The 24,822-nt window shown below is 41.7% G+C and overlaps 1 protein-coding gene across 4 annotated transcripts in view; it reads left to right on the top strand.

Moving 5' to 3' along the window:
• CHN1 (chimerin 1) overlaps positions 1-24,822 on the top strand; it is a 95,896-nt gene that overhangs the window by 5,386 nt on the left and 65,688 nt on the right. For 3 of the 4 annotated variants that reach the window (XM_068685729.1, XM_068685727.1, XM_068685730.1), the window contains exons 1-4: positions 5,384-5,423; positions 13,938-13,976; positions 16,733-16,792; positions 24,351-24,378. In XM_068685729.1, the coding sequence (XP_068541830.1) occupies positions 5,399-5,423; positions 13,938-13,976; positions 16,733-16,792; positions 24,351-24,378 (152 nt within the window). In that variant the 5' untranslated portion in view covers positions 5,384-5,398. Of the gene's footprint in view, positions 1-5,383; positions 5,424-13,937; positions 13,977-16,732; positions 16,793-24,350; positions 24,379-24,822 lie in introns of those variants that run through there. The other variant, XM_068685728.1, reaches the window with a different exon arrangement.

Below are 24,822 nucleotides of genomic sequence, written 5' to 3'. Positions count from 1 at the left end.
GGATCAAGGAGGAGCTCCCAGGCATCACTGATGCGGAGTCCAGCTCAGCTGAGGACTGATGTATCTGTAGGTTTTCTTCTGTTTGTTTTGGACTCCCCTGATCTTTCTGCCTTGTTGGGTTTGGGGACTTTTTCTCACTGCTTCTCTCCAGGAGTTCTTAGCTGCTTCTTTGAGATGTATTAAAAGATTTCCATATAATAGAAAGCATGTCTCAGTGTCAAGAATGTGTTTACATAATAATGGCAGTACCCTGGTTAAATACTGTGTTAATCAGTAAACTCAAGGCATAAATGCAGTACAAACCTTTTGGAAGACCCTGTTATTTGTGCAAAATACAAGCACATTAACCGGAATCCTTCCAGAGTACAGGCACAGGTAATTAAAAAAAAGCGCCATTCCTTGTCAGATGATTTTCTTTCTTGTGAATTTGGGGCGTAGCGTGTGCATCTCGGGCTGTTTAGCTGCTCCACCTTGTGGGCAGATCGCGCAGCTCTGCAGAAGCGTGTTTGCGGATGAAGCAGAACAAGACAAACCCAAGAGCTGGCCAAAGGGCTGTTTTGTAATTATTTAACAAATATAACATAAACTGGCTTGATGTCACAAATCGAAGGTCCCCGTGTGAGACTTTTGCAGATATTCAGAATCTGTCATTTCAGTCTGATAGATTCTGCTTTACACATCTTCGTAAATGATGGCAGAAAATTAGCCCTCTAGATTTTGCCTTTTAATTCTGTCTTGAAACTAAGAAAAGCATAATATAAAATCACAAAAATATTTGTTAAAGCATTTAACAGTCCTAGTGGGACCTTGTAGTTGTCTGACATCTGGGACTGGAGCATTCGCTCTGGCCAGATGGAGGAAGGTGCTGGGAGGAGTTCCCGTCCTGTGCTGGTCCCAGGGATTTAAATGGAAGGTGGAGCTGTGGTCAGTGTCTCAGAGAGTTGGGGACACCCAGCTGGCCAGCCTGCAGTGCTTACTGGGTGTGCGACAGCCTCTGCGGCTGTGAAAGAGATGACTGACATTTGACATTTCCAGCACTCAAAATATTTGTCCATCCTATATCTGAATAAAGGAAAAAAAAAAAAAAAGGCAAAATTTCTGAAGTGACTGCAGAATTTCTGGAAAACGTGCTCACAAAATCCTACTTATTCCTATGGGAATCTGTTTTCCATGATTTATTTTGATTCCTTGGTTCCCCAATCTATTTTTGTGTCTTGGCTAGCAGCTCTGTGACAAGCATTGCAGGGAGATCTGAGGCTGCTGTGACAGGCAGGGCTGGTCGGAGGTTTTGTTTGCAATTGTGTTTAATGCTGATAGGATGTGGTGCTGTGGTCTGGCTTTTCACATGCCCAAGTCTCAGTCCCCTAGTAGAATGTGTTAGGAAAACTACAGCCTCTGCTCGTGCCCCCCTGGCTGGGCTGCAGGCGAGACCTCGCTGCTGATGGTGAGCAGGCACTTGGAGTCCCTGGCGTCACTGTGGGGAGCCCGCGGTCACATTCATCTGTGGTGCAGGTGGCAGGAGTGGGCTCTGCCCAAGGCATCGCATGATTGGGGCTGGCTGCAAAAGTAAAGGTAAAAGACTGCTTCCTAAATACAGGAGGTGGTTGGTTGCACGCTGCTTAGTGTGTGCTGCAGTGGCCAGCAGAGTTGCAATTGCAGCAATTTTATTTGGATGGCAAATGCAATAAGGCATCATGTAGCAAAGTCTTAGAGAACTGCTGCAGCCGTGGAAAAAGTTACCAAGTTATTCTGAGCGCAGAGCAGTTGGGGGACTGTGAAAAATGGAGTAATGGTAGAGGTCTGAAAAGCAAACCCAGTTTTAGCGCAGTACCTGACAGCTCCTGGCTCTCACATTGGCAAGGTCCAACTCGGTCTCCTCAACGCTGAGTTAGTATCTGATAAGTATACAGTCCAGAGCAGCCTATAAAAGTTGCTGATAATTATTTGGTAGGGGCAATCTTCCATACGTTTTCATCTGCACTTTATGGCTTCCATATGAATCTGGACACAATACTTCAGTGCAATGTTGGATCATTTTTCACTGGGGGGAAAAAAAACACAACAGGATGTAGCTCTTCCTTGCCTCTGCCTTACGAACTGAACATGCACACAATAAAGGAAGCATGATTTTGACACAGCAATTAATTTTGCTGATTTCCTTTTTGGGTTTTCCAAAGACTATGTTCAGAAACGTGACTTGAAGGTGTTGAAACAACCTTCAGCATTTTAACAGAAGCGGGGAAATATTTCAAAATAAAGCAGAGATTTTTCTTTCTGTTGAGAAAATACTTGGAAATTTTGTGCTAAGTATTACTTCAATGCCAAAATCTACATGGTTGAGGAATTACATCAGGTACTGGTTATCTGAGAAATAACATTTGTAGCATAAGAACGGCTGCAAGTATGTAAAGAAGAATTACTGGCCTGAAAAACAGAGGAAGGAGAGGGAACTAATGAGGGCTTTTCCTGTTGTGTGATCCTGTGCTGGTGGCACCACCTATCTGCCCACTGCTGTTGGTGTCAGTGGTGTTGGTGTGGTCACAGCCCCGTCCCTCCCCGGTGGCAGAGCAACAAGCTGTCCATAACCCGGTGCAGCATCTCTTGTTCCTTGGCTTTTGCTGAAACTGCCCTGTACAAGACACCTCTTCCACAGGCCACCTCCAACCCAGCAGCAGCCCAGGATGGTCGCCTTGCCCTAACTTGCTCCTCCGCAGCTTCAGACGTGGGTCCGTGTTTGGGTATCCCTGGATTGTTTGGGGTGTCCCTGCCCCGCTGCGGCGTGGCAGGCACTGGGACGGCGGCGAGGGACACAGCAATGCTGTGATGTGGCACAGGTGGATCTGCAAGAGCAGGCTTTGGGGCGGTGGGTTGCAAGCTGCTTGAATGGAGGGCCCACACATGAGGAGCTGCTGAGCTTGGTGGCACCTCTTCCACCTCCTGCAAAGGACCATGAGGAGCAGGAAGGGCTTTTCTCTTTTTGTTTGTTTATTTATTTATTTATTTTGAAAGTTTTTTTGCTGGGTTATCCCTGCTATTAGTTGTCATTCGGAAACATAAAAATGTAAAAGGTTTTTTTGGAAGGTTTCCTCCTTCTGCTGTGCAAAAGCAAGCATGGAAGATCCAGGCAGGACTTGCCGTGTCGCAGAGCTGTGTTGCATCTGCCCTTGTCCCTGTACGGAAATCCTGTAGATCCCAATCTCTGACAATTGCACGAACACTCTGCCTCGCAGCTGTCCGCATCTAGTCACGTAGGTAGGCCAAAACCATTTTTAAAACTATAAACTGGAGTCTTGATCAGTCACATCCTACAGCTTTCCAAGTGTCTGGTTTTTGAGTTTTCCCCGGCTGCAAGTGGCCACAATAAAACTCTCTCTATAAAGTCAAAGTAGAGCTAGATACACCAAAAGAGCTGTTACCCAGAGAGGCAGTGCTGCCTAGGGAATTGTTGGGTTGGCAAGATCGGAGAACAGAGATACCGATCTTTGATCTACAGGGTGACTTCGTATCTGTGGGCCTCTGCTGCTGTTGCCAGCAGCTGTTCGTATCTTTTGTAGGGCACAGTCTGCTTTTTGCTTGTGGACACTGCCATGGGCTCTCATTTCCACTGAGGACGGGCCAATATCATAGAAATGCATCTGGTAATTGCTGAAGACCTTCTGCTTAATGTGGTGCTGGGGTAAATGAGAGGTAATAAACCCAAAATCCCATTTTTTGGTGACCCATTTCTTGTTCTTGTAGTTCAGTGGAAAAAGGGAGAAAGAGGGTCAAAACAAAGTTAAGAAAGTCCTGGAAATTAAGTACTTGGAGAGGAAAAAAATATGGAGTTACCCAGGAAAGGACTTGAGGGTCAGCTTCAAGCATTGATCATACAGAGCATTCCCAACAGCTCTCCTGTTCCCAGCAGGCAGTGGCAGAGCTCTGTGCTGAGCTCCTCTGCCCACAGCCTGCTCCCTGCTCACAGAGCTCAGCCTTCATCCTTGGGAGCACGGCCAGAGCCGAGGACAAATGGAGAGCCCACGCAGGCTGATGCTTCGCAGGCTTGCAGAGCAGCAGGTATATCTACAGAGGAGGGAAAGATTTATGAAAAAGAAGTATTTAATGCTATAAACAGGGAGAGGCTGATGGGTAAATGTTTTTTGCCTTAGTTCTTTGACTATAGTTATATTGGTGAGCCATGGAATCGCCCAAAAGGAATGTGAGATTTTTATCTGTTCTACCTGGAACATCCTATTTGGCGTCACCGGAGGCCTCTTGAAGTTTTTATATGAGAACAGAGGTAAGGAGCAACACCTCCAGCTTTTGGATTGGGGAATAGCTCGCAGCAACCGGATAATGAAATTTGGAGTAAAAACCTAATTCCAATTCAAAAAAGGCATCCCACCACACTGCGTCCATTTCCCTTCCTCCAGCCCTGCCAATAATGTGTTTTAGGAGTTTCCTTCATAATACTGTAAAACAATGCTGGTTCCAGGCAAGGGTACTTTACTTGGTAGTCTGTCCTCCTCCTTCCAGCCGTGAGTGTTGATGTATTGCATCTGTTCTGGAAATAAGGACGTAAATGCAAGCCATATTTTTGCATGAGCAATGGCTCGTATTATTGACGACTGTTTTAGAAAATGAAAAATCTGTTTGTAATAAGAATCATAATTGGTTTGTTATAACTCTGATGGTCTAAGAATGTAAATGGGTCAAGTTTGGGAAAGGAGAGGCAACAGCGTCTATTAGACCATGACAAAGAGAGAGAGAGAAAGATGCTTTGGAGCACTGAGTCTGTCTTGAGACTGCTTGTAATAGCAGTCAGAAATCAGATCTGCTCTTAATTTTCTCTGGGGTGATTCTGGTTTTGCCTGGGCTGCTAATGGGTGGTTTTGTTTTGTTTGTTTTTTCCCACAGGAGGCTAATGAATTCACAGCAGCTATCTTGGTCTGAAATGCAAGGGAGGACAAGTTCTCAGCAGATTTTTACCAATGCATGGGGAGACAGGGTCAGCATTGTGCTCTTTTGTTGTGGTTCAGCTTTTAGTAAAACCACAAGACTGTATTTAAAAATGCTTTTTAGAGCAGGAAAGTGAATGTATGTTCATTATCTCAGTGCTGGATGTGAAAAACATTCAAAGCATCCAAGCGAATAGTGATAAAACATGCCTCCCCATTCAGTAAATTAGGGCATTATGCAATGGATGGAGGGGTTGTATTTCAGAAGTGCCTGAAAGCTCTTCCTTTATTTAGGGTCTCCTCTGCTCAACCTTGACTGGACAGATTTCTTATTCAGGGGAAGGGATTAATTTACGGCTAGAAGACACTTTTATAACATATCATATTGTTCTTTTTCATTATTAGGGTGACCGGTCAGAATATTTGTGTAATCGAGCTCCACTCAAAATTCCCTCTTGGAGGATATGTTAGAGAAATGGAGACAAAAAGGTATTTTTGTGAATGCCTCTAGGCTGCGATTATAGAAGTTGTCACTGGCTGGAAGTTAGGGTAAAACTGATGTGCCATTGCTGGTGCCATTAATGCTTGGAAGAGCTAAAACAAGTGATGGGAAATGAGCTTGGTCTCTGTGCAGGAACGTTTTTAAAATGGGACAAAGAAGGATTTGTGGAAACAAAGAATAGGAAAGGAAATGTAGAAGGGCAAATATTTTCTCCTACATTATGACTCGCTCTGGTGGGAATGAAAACTGAGTAAGAGTGATAGCTTTGACAGGTATTGGTGCTCACTTCCATGCAAACTTACCTGACCATGATCAAAACAGTGTCTCTAATAAAAGCCAGCCTGGATTTACAGTAGGGAAGCATGACTACAGTGTTTGAATTTGTGTTGCCAGGCATTAATCCGAACTGCTCTGAGACTTTTCTGTCCTAATGTAGAAGTTATTTGAACAAAGCATCTGTCAAATCTAAAAGATGTGATTTATCCAATAAAGGCTATTTTGTCAATTTCAAACGTGTAAAATTTGTTTGCATATGACCTTTCCTGTACCCCTTGGGAATGACAGGGAACTGACCAACTCATTTTACCAGTGCCTTGGGGCTGCAGACACTGTATTCAGCTTTACTGCAGTGGATTAAATAAATAATTGACACGTGTTTTTTCTCTGAAATGGAGAAATTAAAGAAGCAAGTTTGATTTTGATAGCATTACCAATTGGGAGCTGTCTACCATGTAAACCAGACATTGCAGGATACCTATGGGTCTGTAGAGCTATCATCAACTTTATGGTGATACACATCAGAGGGTCAGAGACAACTGGTGGTCAGGCTCCCCTGTCAGCACCCACAGCCACGTTAGTTAGTTATTCCCACTGTATGGCTTTTTTTTTTTTTTAATTACTATTATTGAGAAGAGAAGATGGTGTTTCCAGAAATGCTGGAAATTCCCTTCAGCCTGTTGTCTGAAGGCAGAGAGACTGCTGTAAACTGAAAGCAGAATTAAATTCTGTTTGTTAAATGTCCACAAGGTGGCACTTGGCATCTTTTTAACTCTCTGAAATCTTTTTTTTTTTTTTTTTTTTTTTTTTTTTTTTATGCTTACAGCAACGCTAAGAAATAATTTTAGAGGTTTTGGAACTTTTCTTAAACAGTCAGCTAACTGCTTTCATGGGAAGTGTATTTTTTCCCTTATCAAACTGCAGTCAAGAAAAGGAAAGCAGCAACTGCATACTTTGCTCGTTATTGCAGACATGAAAATTTCAGCTGTTAAAAACATCTAAGTAATTTTTTTTGTTATTTTTCTTTTTTTTTTGGTTGTCATATTTCATTCTTGTAGTCAGATGTGACTGTTTGTCTGGCAAAAAAGGAGGAAAAACAAGTACTTGCTTCCCTGGCTTCAGTTCAGTGAAGATCTAGAAACAGATCAGCTGCAGCCTGTTCTAATCACACAGCAGATGAATTCATTTAACAGCAGCAGTGCCCGTGATAGGCAAAATATTACTCATTAAAGTTTTCCCATTATTCATAAAGAGGCAGTAATAGGAGACCTGATAATAAAATGCACTGAACTCTAGCTGTGTTCAGTGGATGCCTCGTTCAACCCCATTAGAAGCATTTCCACTGGATTTATCATCTTCAGAAAAGGCACCAGGATGGCAGTGTGATTCCCCGCCCACCCTCCCACCATCAAGAATGATGCCATTTTCAGAGCACGGCCTTCTTTTAGCCCCTTCATTTTCATTGAGAGTGCTTAATTAGTTATGCTTGTTTGGAGTGGTGTAAGCACAAACACGTGAGGACAGAAGGGCAGAGGAAAATAACTCTGTTTTGTTGCATTAAAACATTCCCAAGGCACAGCCTGTGCGACTTGTGCCATGCTGCAGCCAAAGGGAGGCTTTATTCTGAGTTCCCAATTTCACTTGTTTGTAACTTTCCCACAAACTGTTTTGTACTGTTACATTCCTCCCAGATGGGAAGGCCTTTGGGAAATATGAAGAAAATGCGTTCAGCTGTTTCCGTTCTCTTGCTTATGTAACTCAAGCACAGTTTAGAAGTCTGGATCTGCCCACGTGTGTGGGGTTTGATGGGCTCTGGAGATCAAGGCAAAGGCTTTGAAGATGGAGGATTGTTGCTGGTGCCCCTGCCCACTGCCCCATGGCCTGGGGCGCGTGCAGGCCTGAACCACTTCGCTGTGGCCGGGCCTTTGTCCCGCGGGAGGAGAGCTGTGTGAGACGCAGGCAGCTCCTCCTCGGACCGGGCGTGCAGGCTGAAGCCCAGCTTCCCGCTGTGGGGTGTTGTGCTGCCTGGCCTCCAAAATATGTTGGAAGGGAGAAAAACGATGGTGGTTTATGTGGGAGCTTTTGTGCTGCAGCTGCTTTCAGCACGTCACGGTGCCTTGCCTGAGGAAGAGCAAGACGCGTCTGCAAGTTTTCTAAGCTTTTCTTTTTTTCTTAATTCAAAAGAATTAGTCTGCCAAGAATAACATTAAAATAGCTTCAAAGACTCGGTAACAGTCTAGAAGTGTCAGTCATCGCGGCTGAGTGTCAAACAGTGTATTGGATATTCTGGAGAGATGAGAAGATGCCAGGAATAGCCTCAGCCCTGCAGGAATCTTCCTGTCCCCTTGGCAGATCCTGCGACGCCCTGCTGCAGCAGTCATGAAACCCATTGTTTGCCAGATGGGTACGGGTCATCTGTACCCCAAGGTCCTTGTTCTTGTCTCTGCTTTTAGGAACTAATAGAGCAACATTTCTTTTAGATTAACATTTGTTTGTTGTTGTTTTATTGAGTCACTTTTAAGCCCCAAATAAAATGAGAGCATTTCTTGTAACATGGTAATACAGTAGTTTTGAAGAGAAAGGGAACATACCAAAAGTTGCTTGAGGTCTCTTAAAAAACAGGAGGAGCCGCATGCTAAAGAAGTCCCTGTCTGTAGGAAAAGACTTGGCACGAGGCACAAGGCCTGACCACGAGGCACAGCAACCACCCCCAAAGCCTTTGGGCACGGCTGGCTCCTAGCACCATCGCTCTGCCCCTGGTTACACTGATCGGCTGTGGGCAGCAGGGGGATAGTGGAGGGATGGTGTCCTTGGAGAAAAAGCTGTGGGACCCCAGGTCTCATCTGGCAGTGGCAAAAGACCCGTGATGTGTTCCCTCCTTACCACAGCACGCGTGTGAGGACTTGTACAAAACGCTGTCTGTGCCAGAGATCTGCGTCTCCTATCTACCCTGAAACCGTGGTGTAGTAGTTCATCTGTTTTACTGCTGCTGCCTCGGGCGGTGGCTGCATTCATCCTTTAATTACCTTGATGCTATTTGAGTTTTATTTTAGTTGGAGCGCATAAAAGCCCTAACTGCTGGGGCCTGTTTGGCTGCCGCTTGAAACGTTTCGTGATGGCTTGAGTTTAGTTTCTGAAATGCTGTTGGCACTTGCTCTCTGAAAACAGAGATGAAATGACATTTTGTGTTCAACTTTGATGTTTTTGTGGCTCGAGAATCTCACCAGCTATATAAATTATAGCTTTGTTTCTGTAAGTCATGTGCTCTTATGTGAGCCCTTTGGGCATATAGAAGGTGCTAATAAGCAACATTTTGAGCCTGGGGAGGGATTTTCCAGAAGTTGTTTTTTGGGCACAAGAAGGAGTCTGTTGTATGGGTCAGCAAATGGCCATGGCTGCTTGTCATCCATCTCTCCGGGAGTTCAAATTTGATGCATGCTGCTGCCAAATAAAGCAAGATACAGCATCTAAAAACACATGCTAATGCTTATTAGGCCGTAGCATACAGAAGAAGGTTTTATACTTGCATCTTTTCCTATTTATCACTTACACCATTCTTTGGTCCTATAGCTGTTCAGAAAATGTGAAATTAGCTTTACTTCTCCTGATCATGCTGAGGTTTGGTCCCCACAGCTAAGGATCGCCCTCTTCCACAAGGTTTGCCATTTGAGGGAGGCCTCACCAGTGTCTGACAGGGATATTGCTGAATACAACCCGCGTTCGGGTCAAGAGCTGCTGTGCCAGCAGTGAGCTGGTTATTTCCTTCCAGACAGCATTAAACTAATTTCCAGCATGATGTTACGGATCACCATGCTGCAGGGAATGACATGCGGTAAAAGAAAAACAAAACCGAGTTCCCTATAGCAAACCTCACGGTAAGCCCTCAGCTGCTTCATGGGGTTACCATGCATGGTTACGCTGCTGCTGCTCTGCCCTAGAGCTGGCTGCTCTGCAGTGGGGAGGCAGCAAGAACCATTTCAAGCAGAGGTAAACACTTTTATTCTGTCTATAAAAGGAATACACAGAGACAAGCAGTCTAAACAGTTTGAGGCAATAGTAACAGTTTTCATTTCTACAGTTAAAACGTGCACTTGGAAAGTACTAAAGTTGTCCAGATTATATAAATGGATAAAATGGCAGTGGGTAAGAAAGAGCAAAATAATGAAGGGAAATGCTACGTAGTAGTGTTGCAATTAGTCATATCTGTGTTTATGGAAAAATCAAGAGATGCTTTCAGGGCATTGGTGTCTGTATATGAACTTCTCCTAAGTTGCTGCATGTTTTTCTGTTGGCAGAAGCACTTTTCTAGTGCAAGCACAGATTTCTGACAGTCATCTTGTGCTTTTCACTTCTGAATTGCAGGTGTGTCATGCATGAGTTTGGGTAGTTCCCTTTTTCTGTCTTTAGTGGGTGTGCTTCAAGGAGGGTAAACCGGGCCCATACAGCAATGCTTCTGTCCCACTGAGACATTTCTGCCTGTGAAGGGTCTGCTGCCTGGGTGCTCTGGCTTCTTCTGCCTCCCTTCTCTTTGCCTGACTTTAGGCAAATTTCAGGGAAGCCTTGAGTAGAGGTGAGACAAGATGCTGAGCAGGCAGAGTGGGCTGGCTAGGTGAGTCGTAACAGGGCAGCAGAAATAGGCAGCGATCTCTGCTGTCCTTCTCCACTGGAGAGAGGGTGGGGGGCTGGAAACCCATGCACAGAAGCGGAGACAGACAGCATGACACAGTTGCACAGGGGTGTAGGTCCTTGCCCGAACCAGAGGCACCGCAGTGAGCTCCTGCTGTCTGGACTCACCAGCTGTTACAGGTCTGTGGTGATGTGCTCGCTTTGCAGAGTAGTGTGATTTTGCTGTTGACTCAAGAGTAAAAATCAATCTACAGGGTAAAGGAGTGTGCATTTACTTTCACATGTCCTGCAGCATTATTTCCCTGTACCCTTTTACCTTGCCTATTGCTTTAGGATTTAAACTTCTTTTATCAATTTAACATATTCTTACTCTTTTCTTTACATATACATATACATTTATTCTCTGATGGTCCTCCGAGGAACTTAAAAGTACAGGTTTGGGGCAGGCAGCTGTTTCTTTTCTGATCTATTCTAGGCTGGAAAATTATTAAAGATCAGTATGGATTCAGGGTAGAGAACTTGAAGAAGTCCTATTATATAAAACTAAAATCTTCCACCCTTCTAAAAGAAGCAAAGTTCTGAAGAATCCAAGAGCTGTCATTGCTTGGGATGGCAGGAAATTATCAAACATTTTGATTTTTAAAGCTTGGGAAGATTGTTCAGCTCTGGCACCTGCCACCTTAAGTTTGAAACTGCCATTTCTGTACACAGATACTGTGTCTGATCTGAAAATGTCCTCGCTGGTGAGAGCAGCCCTCGTGCTGGCAGAATTCTCACCAATACCGGTAGGATCACATCTGGGCAGAGCTGGTAGCATCGGTTTATGCATTTATGTCTTCTGCAGTGCTTCAGACTGCTGGAGAAGAGCAGCTTTAAGTTGAATTGCATCTCATTTAAGGCAGAAAGCACGGTTAAGATAAAACGCTATGCACATCTCAACGAAAATTATTCAATTTTATCATGGAAATATTAGCAGAGCTGGGATACTGTGCTGATGGGAGCTGTATAAAATTTGAGAAACGTCAGTGTGGGGTTTATCGTGTTAATTAGGAGGTGGTGCAGCATTAATGAGAAAACGTATTTTGGGTTCAGTGTCTTTGTTTTTTTTAATCATGCCTTAAAGTGCTTTTCGGGTACTTCGGACGCCTAATTGGAGATGCTGTACACAGAAGCCTGTACTGTCTGAAAATCATAATAATGCATTTCTAAATGCTGATGACTTGGCAGACGGGACCATATAAATTAGTCTTTAAAAACAGGTAGTTAACAGACCAATCCAGTGCATATACTCATTTTATTTTATTGTTGTGTAGCAGAGCGATTCGGGTACTAGAAACATCCTTGCTTAGAAAGGAGCAATGCTAACCCTTCCTTTGCCATTGTTGCTGCACCCTGTACTTGCTGCTACAGTGTTTGTATCAGATAACATTTTTTTAAAATCACAATAGAAATGACCTTTTGTATTTTCATTAGCTCATGTGGGATGGCCTGGGGGTATTCTAACACTGGTAAAGCAGTAAAGCTTACAGACAGATTTTCTAACAAAATACTGGTGCACAGCTGCATAACATAAATCATTCCTTTCCGTTTCTGAATGTTACATGTTAGTTATATGGAAGTTACTGCTGTTCTTGCCTGACTTTAACAAGGTTTGGGTTTTGTTTTTTGGTTTTTGTTTTTGTTTGGCACAAATATTGTTGCTTCTCAGTTTTATAATCATGCTGCCTTTAGCCGTAACAGTTATATGGCTTGAGTGCAAGCAAATACGGGTTAGACTGCCAAGATATTTGTATTTTCATAGCAGTCAGCTCATACTTTACAAATACGGTGCATGTTGTCCTTCACTTAAGTTATTTATTTGTAAATCCGACGAGTGCCTACGTTGCCAAAAATAAGCCATAGCAAAAGGGAATTCAGCTGGTGGGGTAAGAATCCTCTTCTGGGACTAAACCCATTACTTTTACTTTCAAGTTTTGCCATTTTTCCATGTGACACTACAGTGCAAAGGGATTACATTGTAATGCTTCTGAAATGAATCTACTTGCTCTGCTTTAATTAAAAATATCCAAGTAGGAGTGAGTAACCACTGCTGCATCTGTTGCTGCTGATTTTCTGCCACTGACCTAGCATAGTGTGGGCAGCTGAAGATCTCTGTGTGTGCCAGGTCCCCAGGACACGGCGGCACATCTGCAGGGCCTTCCAAAGGTCAAAAAATAATGTTCTGGGCAATGGCAGTTTGACCAAGTGCTGCCTTGATGCTAAAGTAATAGTGAATTGTATTTATAAACCCTGCTAACACCAAGACAGTCCGCAAGGACTGCACCTTCTCCATTCACCACTGAAATAACAGGGTAAAAAGTCAAGCAAAATGCTAGCTCAGACAGGTTAGCGAGCATGCTGGGGTGGGCCTGGGGAGGGTCTGTGCCAATTAAACTGGAAAATATCTCCTTCCGCTGAGCTCTGATTTAGAGAGATTTGGACATGACTGGAGGTGGGAGAGACGGGCTAAGGCAAGAACTTGAGGGCAGATTGCTTTACCCAGAGGGGTGGCAGAGTAAAAGCCTTTCCCAGCTTCAGGCTTGGTTTTGGAGGCATTAGGGATGCTGGAATGGAGATGTCACGGAGGCTGAAATTAAAGAACAGGTCCCCAGATTGCTAGATATTTATATAACCTCACAGCAAAAAGTACAAATCGGTGTTGTATGGAGGCAGAAGGCAGTTGCAGGGAGAGCTCAGAACTGAAGACCTCGGTGAGAAGAGATTTCCTATAGCCAGGCTGGTGCCTGGCTGCCAGGCCACTGCAGCTCTGGGCCTTTTCATGCAGCGAGAGCTGAGTAACTCTGTCTGCTTCAGGGCAGGTAACAGATAAGCTCAGCACCCTGCAGAAAGCCTCAGTACCTTGCAGAATCAGACCTGAAGCTGGTCGAAGTCAAATAGTGGATCAGAGATTGAGTTCGTGACAGAGCCCTGAGCAAATATGTCAGATCACTTGTCAGCAATTCATAAGGGAGACAGAAAACACTGTTGGCTCTTTATTTTTTGAGTAGTAAAACTATGGATTAGAAATATACTGTTACTTTTAATACCCACTGACCGCTTCCAGGCAGAGTGTATATTCAGTGTGAAAAGCTCCCTCCTTTTTTGCAAAACATTGCATAGTATTTCCATGCCCGGGTTTTGTTTTTAGGGGTTGTTAATTGCTATCCAGAATAGGAAAAAGCTAATGGCGGGAGTTGGATGAAGACTGATTTGTTAGAGTGTGAACTGAGATTTAAAAATCTTTCTAGTGTAACTTAAAAAGGATCTGAAAATATGTACGTAATAAAATAATACGCATTACCTGCCTCCTCCAATCATTTGGCTTCTCATCTGCATGCTTGTCACTTTGCAAATGGTTTTCTAAGAAAATATGTTTTCATGTATTCTGTTTAAGTAAGGAAGGGGAACTTTTAATAGGTTGCTCTGTACTTCATTAGTAAAAATGGTTATACAATTTAGGGGCAATATTTATCATAATAAATCTGCAAGGGCTTCTGGAGGGTTGTGTCTATGTTAAAATGTTTCTAACGCAACACTGAAAATTGACATTGTCCTTTCAGATACTGATGAATACAGACCACCGGTTTGGAAATCTTACTGTAAGTATCTTAAGCGAATTTTTGTTTGTTTGTTTTTTTCTTCTCTAAGTCAGTGCTAAAAAAAGTTTCAGTGGGATGCTTTAAAAAAAAAAAAAAAAAAAAAAAACTCATTTTCTTTAAAATGTGATTTTACAAGCATTCATTGCTATTAGAGAGAGATGCAGCTGTTTATCCTCAAAGCTAACAAATGCAGGTTATTCAATGGGGACAGGTTCCCTGCACCTCACTGACACAAGGGATCATGCTCCTGTTTGGGGCTGGCCAGTGTTGGTGGGGCTGCCTAGGCTGGGGCTTGAACAAACTCTGTTCTTGCCTTAAGGTTACACTGGTAAACTTTTAGGGCTCCTCTGTGTTAGTAACTTGCATCGCTAGAGTTGAGACTGGAACTGGTTAGGAGAACTCAGAAATGATTTTTCCTCAGAACTTGCTGATGCAGTAAAATGAGAGCATTTGCGTGGCCCAGAGTGACCGTGAAACCAAAATTAGGTTTTCTGAAGGCCTGACAAGAAGGACCTGGTTTCCTACCAACTGTCATGTAACAGAGATGGCTGGGGCCTGAATCCACGAATCTAGTGGCAAGGCCTGTCTGTGCCTTTTGAATCACCATGTGTAGCGCCAGCAGCTTGTCATGTGCCACATCAGCTGCTTAGCAGTAAAGAATTTGACTTGAGCAAGCTCTTTGCTTGCAGTGGATGGCTAAAAGATAAAATTGAGACACTTTGCTCCCTGGCATTAAATGTCATCACTCATGACTGCAACATGTTTTTGTGCTTGTTACCGAGTTCTGTGTGTTTCGCTTTTGGATATGAGTCACAGTTCTGTACCTTGCCTGAGCTCAGGGAATGCTGCCTGCTTGGGCAGTTCGTTCCGTGCCATGATCAGGAGTAGGGGAGTCCAGATTTGTTAATACCAGAACTTCACTGGTAGCTTGCCAGGAGCTGAAGGCTTGGGTGCGTGCAACATGTGTGCACCAACTCTCCTGCACGGTTGTCGTTCACCACGGTGAGCCTTTCCTCAGCTCAGAATGAAGTGTGCGGTCATGGGGTTTGCTCGTATTTCTGTCTCCTGACTGCTCAAGAGGAATGGCTTGTTTGACTTCCCTGGTGATAAGTGCAGCAAAGGAACTGGTGTTGAACAGATTGAAGTGCACACACCAATTAGAGGAGATGGAATAGGCATCCTGTTTTGTCACTTAACGGGTCTACCTGCTGTGCTTCTGACTGGAAGAGGACAAAAGGTACTGTCTTCTGAGAAGAGGAATTTCCTTCCAGAAAAATCTTTTCAACCTTGCTTGAAGTAAGGTGGGAAACAATTCTCAATTTCTAGCCAATTTCTACAGAGCATGCTGATTGAGTTTCACAGAAGAGCACTGGAGAATCACAGAGAGATCCATGTACGCTTCGTGAATTTCTTTTTTCATTTGAACTTGACTCTCCAGTTCTCAGAATTGGACATGGACAAGGGCCAGCGCCATCAAATAGGGCTTTTACAATGGAAACTAAAGGATCTGTGCGCTAGGCAAATAAATGGTCATGCTATGCTTGAAATGAAGATTGCTATTTTATATGTGTATGCTGTTTTTCATCACTTGCAAAAATCATTTTTGTAATACCAATAGAGAATGGTCAGGATTGATTTTAGTAACATCAGGAAAAAACATTGGCTTTTTTATTTGGAACAAAGGGAGTAAATTTTTCCAGTCGATCTTGTGATTGCCATATCATTGGGCATTTTGCCATTTTTTCCATTCTCATGTAATTTAGCACATAAATAATGTATTTCTCCATGGAGAAGACTCATCATCAAATGAGAAGTGTAACGAAGTCAAATCTTACTGGGTAAGTTAATATGTGGTTTTATTACCTGAAGAAGGTGACAGCACACATTGTTAGACCTTGGTGTTAGTACTAATGTTTGAAAGACAATTGAATTTTAAAAGATTACAGTTCCAAATGTCCGTTTTATTTGTTCTAGAGTACTATTCAATTACTAATTTGGTGTTGATAACCTTGTTTTATAGGTGACTTGTCAAACTCTTGTTTGCTCTTTTTGTTTTGGGAGTCAGAAGTCACTCCATCTGCTTACTAAACAAGAAAGTCCATACATTAATACCATTAAATTTACAGCTAGCTCCTATGAATTATACTGGTTTAATAAGGCTTATATTAAAGGAAAAAAGAAAGTTTGGAAGATAGCGATAAGTTTAGGTCGTAATTTGGACCTTAACTACTACTGGGCTCCTGATGTTGTTAGATCTGTAAATGCAAAGGTCTATTTTTTGTTGTTGTTCAGAAAGGTCATCACTGAGTAGTGAGAAAAGCAGAGGGTTTGTGCAAAGTTCTGAATGACTCCTGTAAGCTCTCATATATCAGGTCACCAAAAGTGTGCCCAGCATAGTAAGATGGGACTCCATCCACTTACTGAAAAAAATCTGCTATCTGCCTGATTTGACATATAATAAATTTAAATTTGCATTTATCCTAATTCCTTTTCTGATCTGCTTGATGGAAGGTTGGACAGAGACTCCCTAGTGCTTGAGCAGTTAATCATAAAAATAATCAATAATCCTGATTTGGCTGGGAACATTCTCTTTTCTGACATCTTGTAAGTAATTTTTGAGACCTTGATATATGTACATTCGTATTTAAATCTTGCAGCAAGTCTTCCTTTTCTTAACCAGAAAAATGTAATGTTAAAATGCCTAATTGATGTAGTGATTCTGTATTAATCAAATTTTAACTTTTTTATTTTCTTAGTGTATCAGTTGCAACAGGAAGCTCCCCATCCTAGAAGGATTACCTGCACTTGCGAGGTAGGTATTATAAAACATTTTGTTTTATAGAGCCCAGTAATTCCAAATCTCTTCTCAGTGTTGTGCAACCCAAACAGTGCTTCCATAGTGCTGTATGGCGCTGTGATTGGAGTAAGTAGCCTTGGGGTCAGTGGTGCATGGAAAGCCACTTGAACTAAAAATAGAATTAAAATACATTTTGAGTTTGCTATATATACCTGAGAATCATTTGCCAGTTTTTAACTTATTCCTACATAAATGGAAACATGCCTTTTCTCTTCCTTTTGGGGACAGAAATTCCCAGAAGAACAGAGCTGTAGAGGGGGAACACGCACCTGTTGTTACACACATTGCTGCTAGATGCCTGCAATAAATCAGCAGGCAGAAGACTGAAACCTCCTCTCACTCTTATTTGAGTCTTAGTACTAACAACTCATTAATTCTACTAGCTAAACTATGCCCAGCCACAGCTTTTAAGGATCCACACAGAAACAATGGAACCCTGTTGAGATGCAGCGATACAAATCACTGAGATTTGTAAAAATGAGATGCTCATGGGGCCAGGTGCTGAGGCAGACCCCGAATGGCCAGCGTACCATGCACAGTGTTGCAGCAGACCCACACCTTTTTGGGGTTGTCGTGTTGGTAGGTGCCATCGGTACCAAATACCCCTGCCAGCAAATATCTGCTCAGAACTGCATCTCGCATGCAGCTTCAGTTACAAACCTGGAAAATATTAATTTCAGTTACAAAAATGCCAAAACGTTAGGTTCAACATGTCAAACAGCATTACGAACCACATCTTCATAACCACTGGAAGTTATTACATCGCTGCAATAAAACTTGAGCATTTTTATCATGTGCCAAGAGAAGGGGAATTAATCCTTGAAATATGTTAGTCATTTTGACGTAGTATTAAATATAGAGGGACGTAGCACTGTCAGGAACACTAATAGCTTACAGTTTAGATCAAAAAGAGGATTACTATACACAATTAAACAGGTGTTTTGCTGTCATCTTTCTAAATGCCCAATTGTGATTCTATGAAGTAGTCTGTCAATTTTTAAGATAAGAGGTAGAGATTTAACAGAAATGAAATTTTTCATTTAGAGGAAGCACTCATCTCATGTCTTCTCTTAATTTGATGGATTTGTATTTTTATAAAAGTTGTAATAACAGCTGGTTGCACTTAAGCAAGACATAGCTGTAGGAAAGAATAATACATTAATTTTACAAGAAGCATTGTAGCAAAAAGTTTCCCTTTAACCTATGTTTCCTTTGCTAATGAGTGTCCAAACAGGGAGAATCCTGCAAGGTTGTTGAGTAGATATCTTTTGTACATCAAATAAGGTGGGAGGGAGGTTTGAAGAAGAGATCTGTAGAAGATATGAGCTGTGAAAAAAGTTTTGTTTACTCTCATTGCGATGTTATTAGGAAGGTTCTTTACTATTTTGTGTGTTCTTTCTGTTAGGGTTTTCCATTACATTACTATACAAAATACTTGAAGTCTTGTAATACAGGCTTGTAATTCTAAGGGGGCTGAATGTCCACTTTTAGCAGCAGGAATATTTCCAGTTTGAGAGTAATAACTTGGCACGAATGGAGATTTTCCCATTGACTTCAGTGGGACTATTCATGGCCAATCTGTTCGCAAGCTTTGTTGTATCTTATCGTGTCCAGGCCAACCGCTGGGCAAAATGGACGTGGACCCCATGCCAGCTGGAACCTTGCACACTGTTGAGGGGGGCATAATTTTCTATTTCTCTCTTTTTTCTTCTTTTCCTGTATTATGACCCATATTGTCATTCTTCACCCACTTTTCCCTCTTGCACTTTTTCTCAAAAAGCAGAAGGATGTTTCAGAGGACAACTGTTACAAAAATGTTGACAGAAAATAGAGTGCTGAGAGCCCTACCAGCCTGTTGTGGCTCGATTGGATGGCAACCTACCTTTGTACTCCATCGTGCCTGTGCTCACCTGGCTAGGATGAAGTTCTTAACTCCCTGCCTCCCATGTGTTTAGTGTTGTTAAGTGTTGTCGAATAGCTGCTTTTTCTTTCCTCTCTCCAGAAGTATTTCACTGGTGGAAGACGTGCTAGTATGTGTGTAGGCACATGTATGTATGCACATACATACAATGTGTGAAGGATTTTTGGTAGTCTTCTCATGCTGTTCCTTGTGAGGTGCTGATGCTATGCCTTTGCAATCACTGCAGTCTTTTGTTTGCTGAGTCTTATCTCAAAGCTCTGCTGTTATTTACTCATGTAACAACAGCCTTTCTTATAATGTATGCTCATAAAGTTGCCTGGGCCCTCTGCTGGGCCCTCTGCCCAGCAGCTATTCTTCAGTTTCTTCAGTTAGATGCTTTGAGAGCTGCAGGTGTGATGGTTTTAATGCTTACAGAATTAGAATCTTCATATTTTCTATATTCTTTTTGGCTTCTTTAAAAAAAATAACAGAAAGAAATGTAAGGGGTGGGAAAATATCAGTAGTTTTGTACTAAGGAAATCTCACAGCAGATAACATCATGATTGTAATTATTGCCTAGCACAATGCATATGTCCCTGACATTCAGGGAGAAACTGTAAAATGATAGAAGCATCCAGCATATCTAATAAGATCTCTTGCCATTTTATCCCAGACTAGTTTAACTGCAGAGAGTTGTTCTGAGGTCTTCTTGCCCTGGGCAATACGAAATCACAAGCAGATTTTATACTGAGTTCTCCATCATGGTATTCTTAGAATACTATTAGCCTATCCAGGCAAATAAGCAGAGATATAAATGTGTATATGTAGTATTGGCATATTAAAAATGTTTCCTCCCTCTGGACTGATGGAGATCCTTCAGCTGTTCATCATATCCAGGTTGCCCTCTTTTTAGAATCAAACAAGAGACCCATTCATGTCAGGCAAATACAAAAACATCTGTATAAAGCTGCTTCACATACAAGTTACACTGACCGCTGTAATTCTCTCATCTTAATTTCAATATTGATAATTATAAAAAATAAAATTTGTCAGGTATGATAGGGGTGGTTCACAGGGTTTAGAAATTAGTAAGAATTGGACTAAGTAAAAGAGCTGTGGAAAAAATCAGTCAGTTGCAGATAGCTACAGAACATTTTGCTGCAGAACAGAACATACTAAGTACACGTTTTCTCATTAAAGTATCCCTTTATATAAAAAGTCTTTGAAGCTTATTTTTACCTAATAAAGGTAAAATTGAAATAATACATTACAATGCAGATAAGTGTTTTTCGTTATAAATACTGAACAATTTATGCAGCTGCTTCAGATTTGATGTGAAAATATATTCAGTGAGCAGTAACATGTTTAACCTTTCTCTGTGGTCTCAGCCTCTCCTGCTAGTGCTGAGCTTTGTGATCTGCTCTTTCTCAGCTGGGTTTCTATTAGCAGCCATGCATGAGTCAGTGGGGAGCAGAGTCTTTTCCTAAGTGGTTGAATTATCCAGCTGTATAAACAAATTCATAAATATTAGGACGAGAATTTTGGCCCAGAGAACATCAAAGAGGTCAGTGGGAGGGAGCAACATGTAATTTGGTAAGATATTAGCACCTAAATTGCTCCCCTTGCGTTATTGTATTCCAGTTATTGAAATAAGCAAGAGTGAGAGTGATGATTAGAGGAAAAAGCACTTGTTAAAGAATAGTTGGAAGTTACAATGTAAAAAACAACAGCAAAAAAGAAAAACCACACAGTCTTTTATTTTAGGTGCAAAGGCACGTGGTGTACGAGTGCTGATACTGGGAGGTATATTCAGCAGAATGACCTACTTAACATGAAATGCTCAAATACAGAGAATTTGAGTTTCTGCTCTGCTACACCAGTTTTGTATCAGAGCAACATGCAGTTCAGAGGAGGTACACTGAGCTAGAAAGAACAGTGCATCCACTGGGAATTTTTTATTGTGAACATGCAGTGGAGCCAAGGCTTTTAACACTACATAATGCTCATTTGTAAACTTAAAATGTTATGGAATCATCAACTTTGAAGAGCATTGGATTTCTGTGTGAGACTTGCATCAATATTGTGATGCCATTTGTCCAGTTAATCTTGTATTGCCTCCCTGGGATTTCTGTTTGTTGTACATACAATCTTTTATATACACACACCTGTGCACATGCAGGCACATTGAGGGTATCCTTGCCCGTCATCTGAAGGCATTCCATGATAAATTTTAAATAATTATGCGTGGAAAAAATATCAAACAGTCCAATGATGGAGGCAATTAAAATCACTGCCCTTTCCTGCCCTGTAACAAGGCTTCATCATGATCCAGTGCAAGCAGTTAACAAGCTGTTAAACGGCATCTCTGCGTAGCCCGAGAAAATGGCCTCTGTGAACGGTCAAGAAGCATGGCAGAGCTTGGACATATATAATGCACATCGTTGTTAGAGCTGTTTGCAGAGATGGCTTAATCTATGTCACATTCATCCAGAACAGCGTCCCAGCCTTCATGGTAAGGAGACTCTTTTCCAAAGGAATGGTTACTGTAAGGTGCTTGCCAAGTCTCACCCATTTGTCTGTTTATTCACTTGGTTTTATTGGCTTTACCTCAGTTGGTGAGGGAAAAAAAAAAATCAGAAATAAAGCAATGGTGGATAACTTCATTCACCTTTGTGTTTCTTGCAGGTATCACAGTGAGGTCTGAAACTTCTCTGTGGCCTCAGTGCATGTACAACACAAATAACAAATTGAAAGCCAGTATCTCACAATTAATGCAGCTACTTCCCATCTGACTTGCAGATGAAATTTCCAATAACTCTGTGAGGCCCTGTGAATAAGGGCTTTTTTTTTTCTTCTAAGTAAGAAGCAATATTAAAACTGTGCCAAACATAGGGTAAACAAACAGCAATAGGACTGTTTTCCCATAAATAAAGATTTCTGAGAAGTCCAAGGACATAGCATTCAGCCAGTCTTTGCTGCACACAAAGTAAATGAAGTAGCTAAGGCTGCTTTTACTCATGCTCAACAACACTTTGGTCTAAAAGCACTGCCAAATCAGACAAACTGCAGAGGACATTGGGCTGTATTTTCAGCTAACAGCTTTAATTAAAATGACCGCTTTCTTGCTACTTCTTTGTGGTTTTTTTTTTGTTTGTTTGTTTTTGTTTGTTTGTTTGTTTTTTGTCAGAACATATTTCCTTCCTAAGGTGGGTTTTAGTTCCAGTCCAGGTGACTGTTTTGGTTTTGAATCCTGAGCTTGAGGCTGACCCAGTGTGAAAGTCAGGAGCTAACAAAGCTTCAGCGCTGGCTTCTTTTGGTTTTTGGTGTTCACGTGTAACTGGAAGATATGCAGGTACCTGCAGCTGTAATTTACAGAAATACGATGTGGCAGGAAGTCCAAACAGACATGAAAAATCAGGAACGTTGCAGTGTTAACTAAGAGCAAATGGCGCACTTTCTTTCATGCCTAAGTTGGTATGAGTAAAGCTGGTGTAATGATACTCATAGGAAGTGTTGTAGAAAGCTGAAGCACAGTGTTTACTGTCTTACATGATAAATCTGGCCTACAGGATCTCTGTTTTTGTAAGGTCATGTGGACGGCACTACATGTGTAGCCCAGCTAGTGCTGAGTGAATGAGAAGGCCCCTGCTGAGTTCAGATGGAGTTGCTTTCGAATCTAAATGCATACATTCAATCTAGGTGACAAAAAGCTAATATTATGAAAAGTAAAAAAAGTTATGGAAAAATAAAATACAGAAAACCAGGCTATAAAACTAAGTGAATTCTGTTTAGCCACAGTCTGAAATGGGTTCCTGTTGCACTGGGGTTTATACAAACTAACCATGTTGCACATCAACATTTATACAGACATTTTTGCACAGTTTGTAGAACTGATCAGGAGAGAGTCGATGTTAACAAAAGCAGTTATTTTGCTCTTTAACTCATCATCCACCAAGAAGGACTGCAAACCAAGCTAAAATCGCCTCTGAGCCCATTGGAGTTTTGCTCTGCTGCTTTGCCCCAGTCTTCTGCCAATTCACATTTTCAAGTCATTTGCACAGAGGGCAGTGCTACAATTTGTCGTGTGATTTGCAGGTATTCTGAGGGGGACTTGTCACATTACTAATCCACTGCTGAAATGTATGATTTTGCCTATTTTCTGGTTCTATCATATACATTCACTGTATTGCTGAGATAAATATAAAATCACAACAGACAGACAACAAAATCTTATTCATAACACAAGTCTCAGGCAGTTTTTTAAAAATAATGTCTTTTCTTGAGAGTTTTAAAGGTAGCTGTGCAAAGATAGGAACTGTTGCAAGTTTATATCATAATAATAATACTTTCACTTTTTCTGTTTTCATATTGTTTTCTTGCTGTTAATTAACTAGTCTGATTTTAACAGAAATATGTAAGAGGGTTTTTTTTCTTTTTTTGAAATGATCTAGTCTCCTTAGGACCTTTGAAAATAGTTCCCATTGGTTAACTCTTGTTTGTTTTCATGTGGGAAAGGGAAATATTTTAGAATATGATTAATCTTTCCAGTGATTGAATGTTTTTTCAAAAATGATGAACCATCAAAACAACTTTTTGTTTGCTGGGAGTATGGAAGAGTTGTCATTAGACCGTAGATCGGGTAATATTTTTTGACGTTTTGGACATCTGAAATCTTTATTTATGCTCTACTGAGATAACTGGAGGGAAGTGCTGATTTTAATAGGCATCTTTTGAAAAGATGTAAAAAGGGAACTGAAGTGGCAGTTTACTGGAAGTATTTTGTATTTTATTATAGCTGGGTCATTTTAGACTCTTGTAGTTCAGGTTGTGTAATTGTCAAATTTTATTCCCCCCAATTTTTCAGCCTATAAATTTAGCAAAGAAGGATAATCTGGTGGTTTAGATCATTGTGCTGATTTGTGGGAGCTCTGTCTGTAGTTCCACACGTGTCAGAAATCTTCCTGGACAATTTCAAATAAATTACTTCATCTGAAATACATAGCAGGCACATTGTCTCCTGACACCCTGACACTGTATGATCTCTGGAGCATGGACCGTCTTCTGTTACATAGCGTGACATATGCATACATGCTGTGGAGGTCTTTTAGGTGATACTGCAGATCACACATTTCAGTGAAGTCTAGTACTACATAATTAGGCACTTGCTAATGATCCCTTAATCTGCCTCGTGCCCTCACTCTGATGGAATACGATTGCGGTTGAATTTCTCGCAGCAGAGACAGCAACAGCTTTATGATGGGCGATACCCTGTACATTTAAGAGTTTTGTAGATGTTTCACTGTGTAAATGCACTTAATGCAGTACATTTATGTGAAATGAATCTTTCATTTAATTTCTTGACAGCTTGCACAAACAATGCTCACTACCCATGTAACCCAAGCTGTTCGTTCTTTCTCACCTCTTTTTAACCCGCCCAGAAGTGCGGTGTTCTCCCGAAGCTCAGCCTTAGCTCTCCTTCTGTTCCACTCCCATGGAAAATGCTATGGTGGAAAATGATTTTGATCCGTACTTCACTTCCTAGTTCTAATTCTGTGTTACAGTGTGCTTTCTGTGTCAATGTGAAACATTACAATTTCCGTTTGTTTTTTCTAGGTAGAGAACAGACCCAAATATTATGGAAGAGAGTAAGTAACATACATCTCAACGTGGTTTATCCCCAGATGTTGGTTGATAATATTTACAGAAAAGGTTGAAAGTGTTTGCTGTGGGCACATTGCTCCTTAAGCCTGTTTTGCAAAGAGGGACATGGGCCTGACACGCCAGTGCTCCCTCTCACAGGCAGCTTTCCCTCGCAGCAGGTGGCTTTGCAGTACTTTGCTCTGGTAGCTGCTCAGCTGTCTCTGTGTGGGACCATGGCAAGGTCAGGAGTTGCCTTTTGGTGGGCAAACCATGAAAAGTCAGTCCTGCAATGCAGAACTGCATTTGCATCTCAGCCCTGTTGTTTCTGCCAGGCTACTCCTTATGCATTTGCAACAAGGGACTTGGCTCCATTTCCTTGCACTGTATCTTGTGTGAGCATCAGGTTATTATTGCAGCATTTTTGTCTACCTAAAATTGCAGGGGCATTT

Source organism: Anas acuta, chromosome 6 (genome assembly GCF_963932015.1).
Source record: "Anas acuta chromosome 6, bAnaAcu1.1, whole genome shotgun sequence".
NCBI lineage: Eukaryota > Metazoa > Chordata > Aves > Anseriformes > Anatidae > Anas > Anas acuta.
Note: the sequence above shows the minus strand (reverse complement) of the source record. Positions and strands in the feature narration are given on the sequence as shown.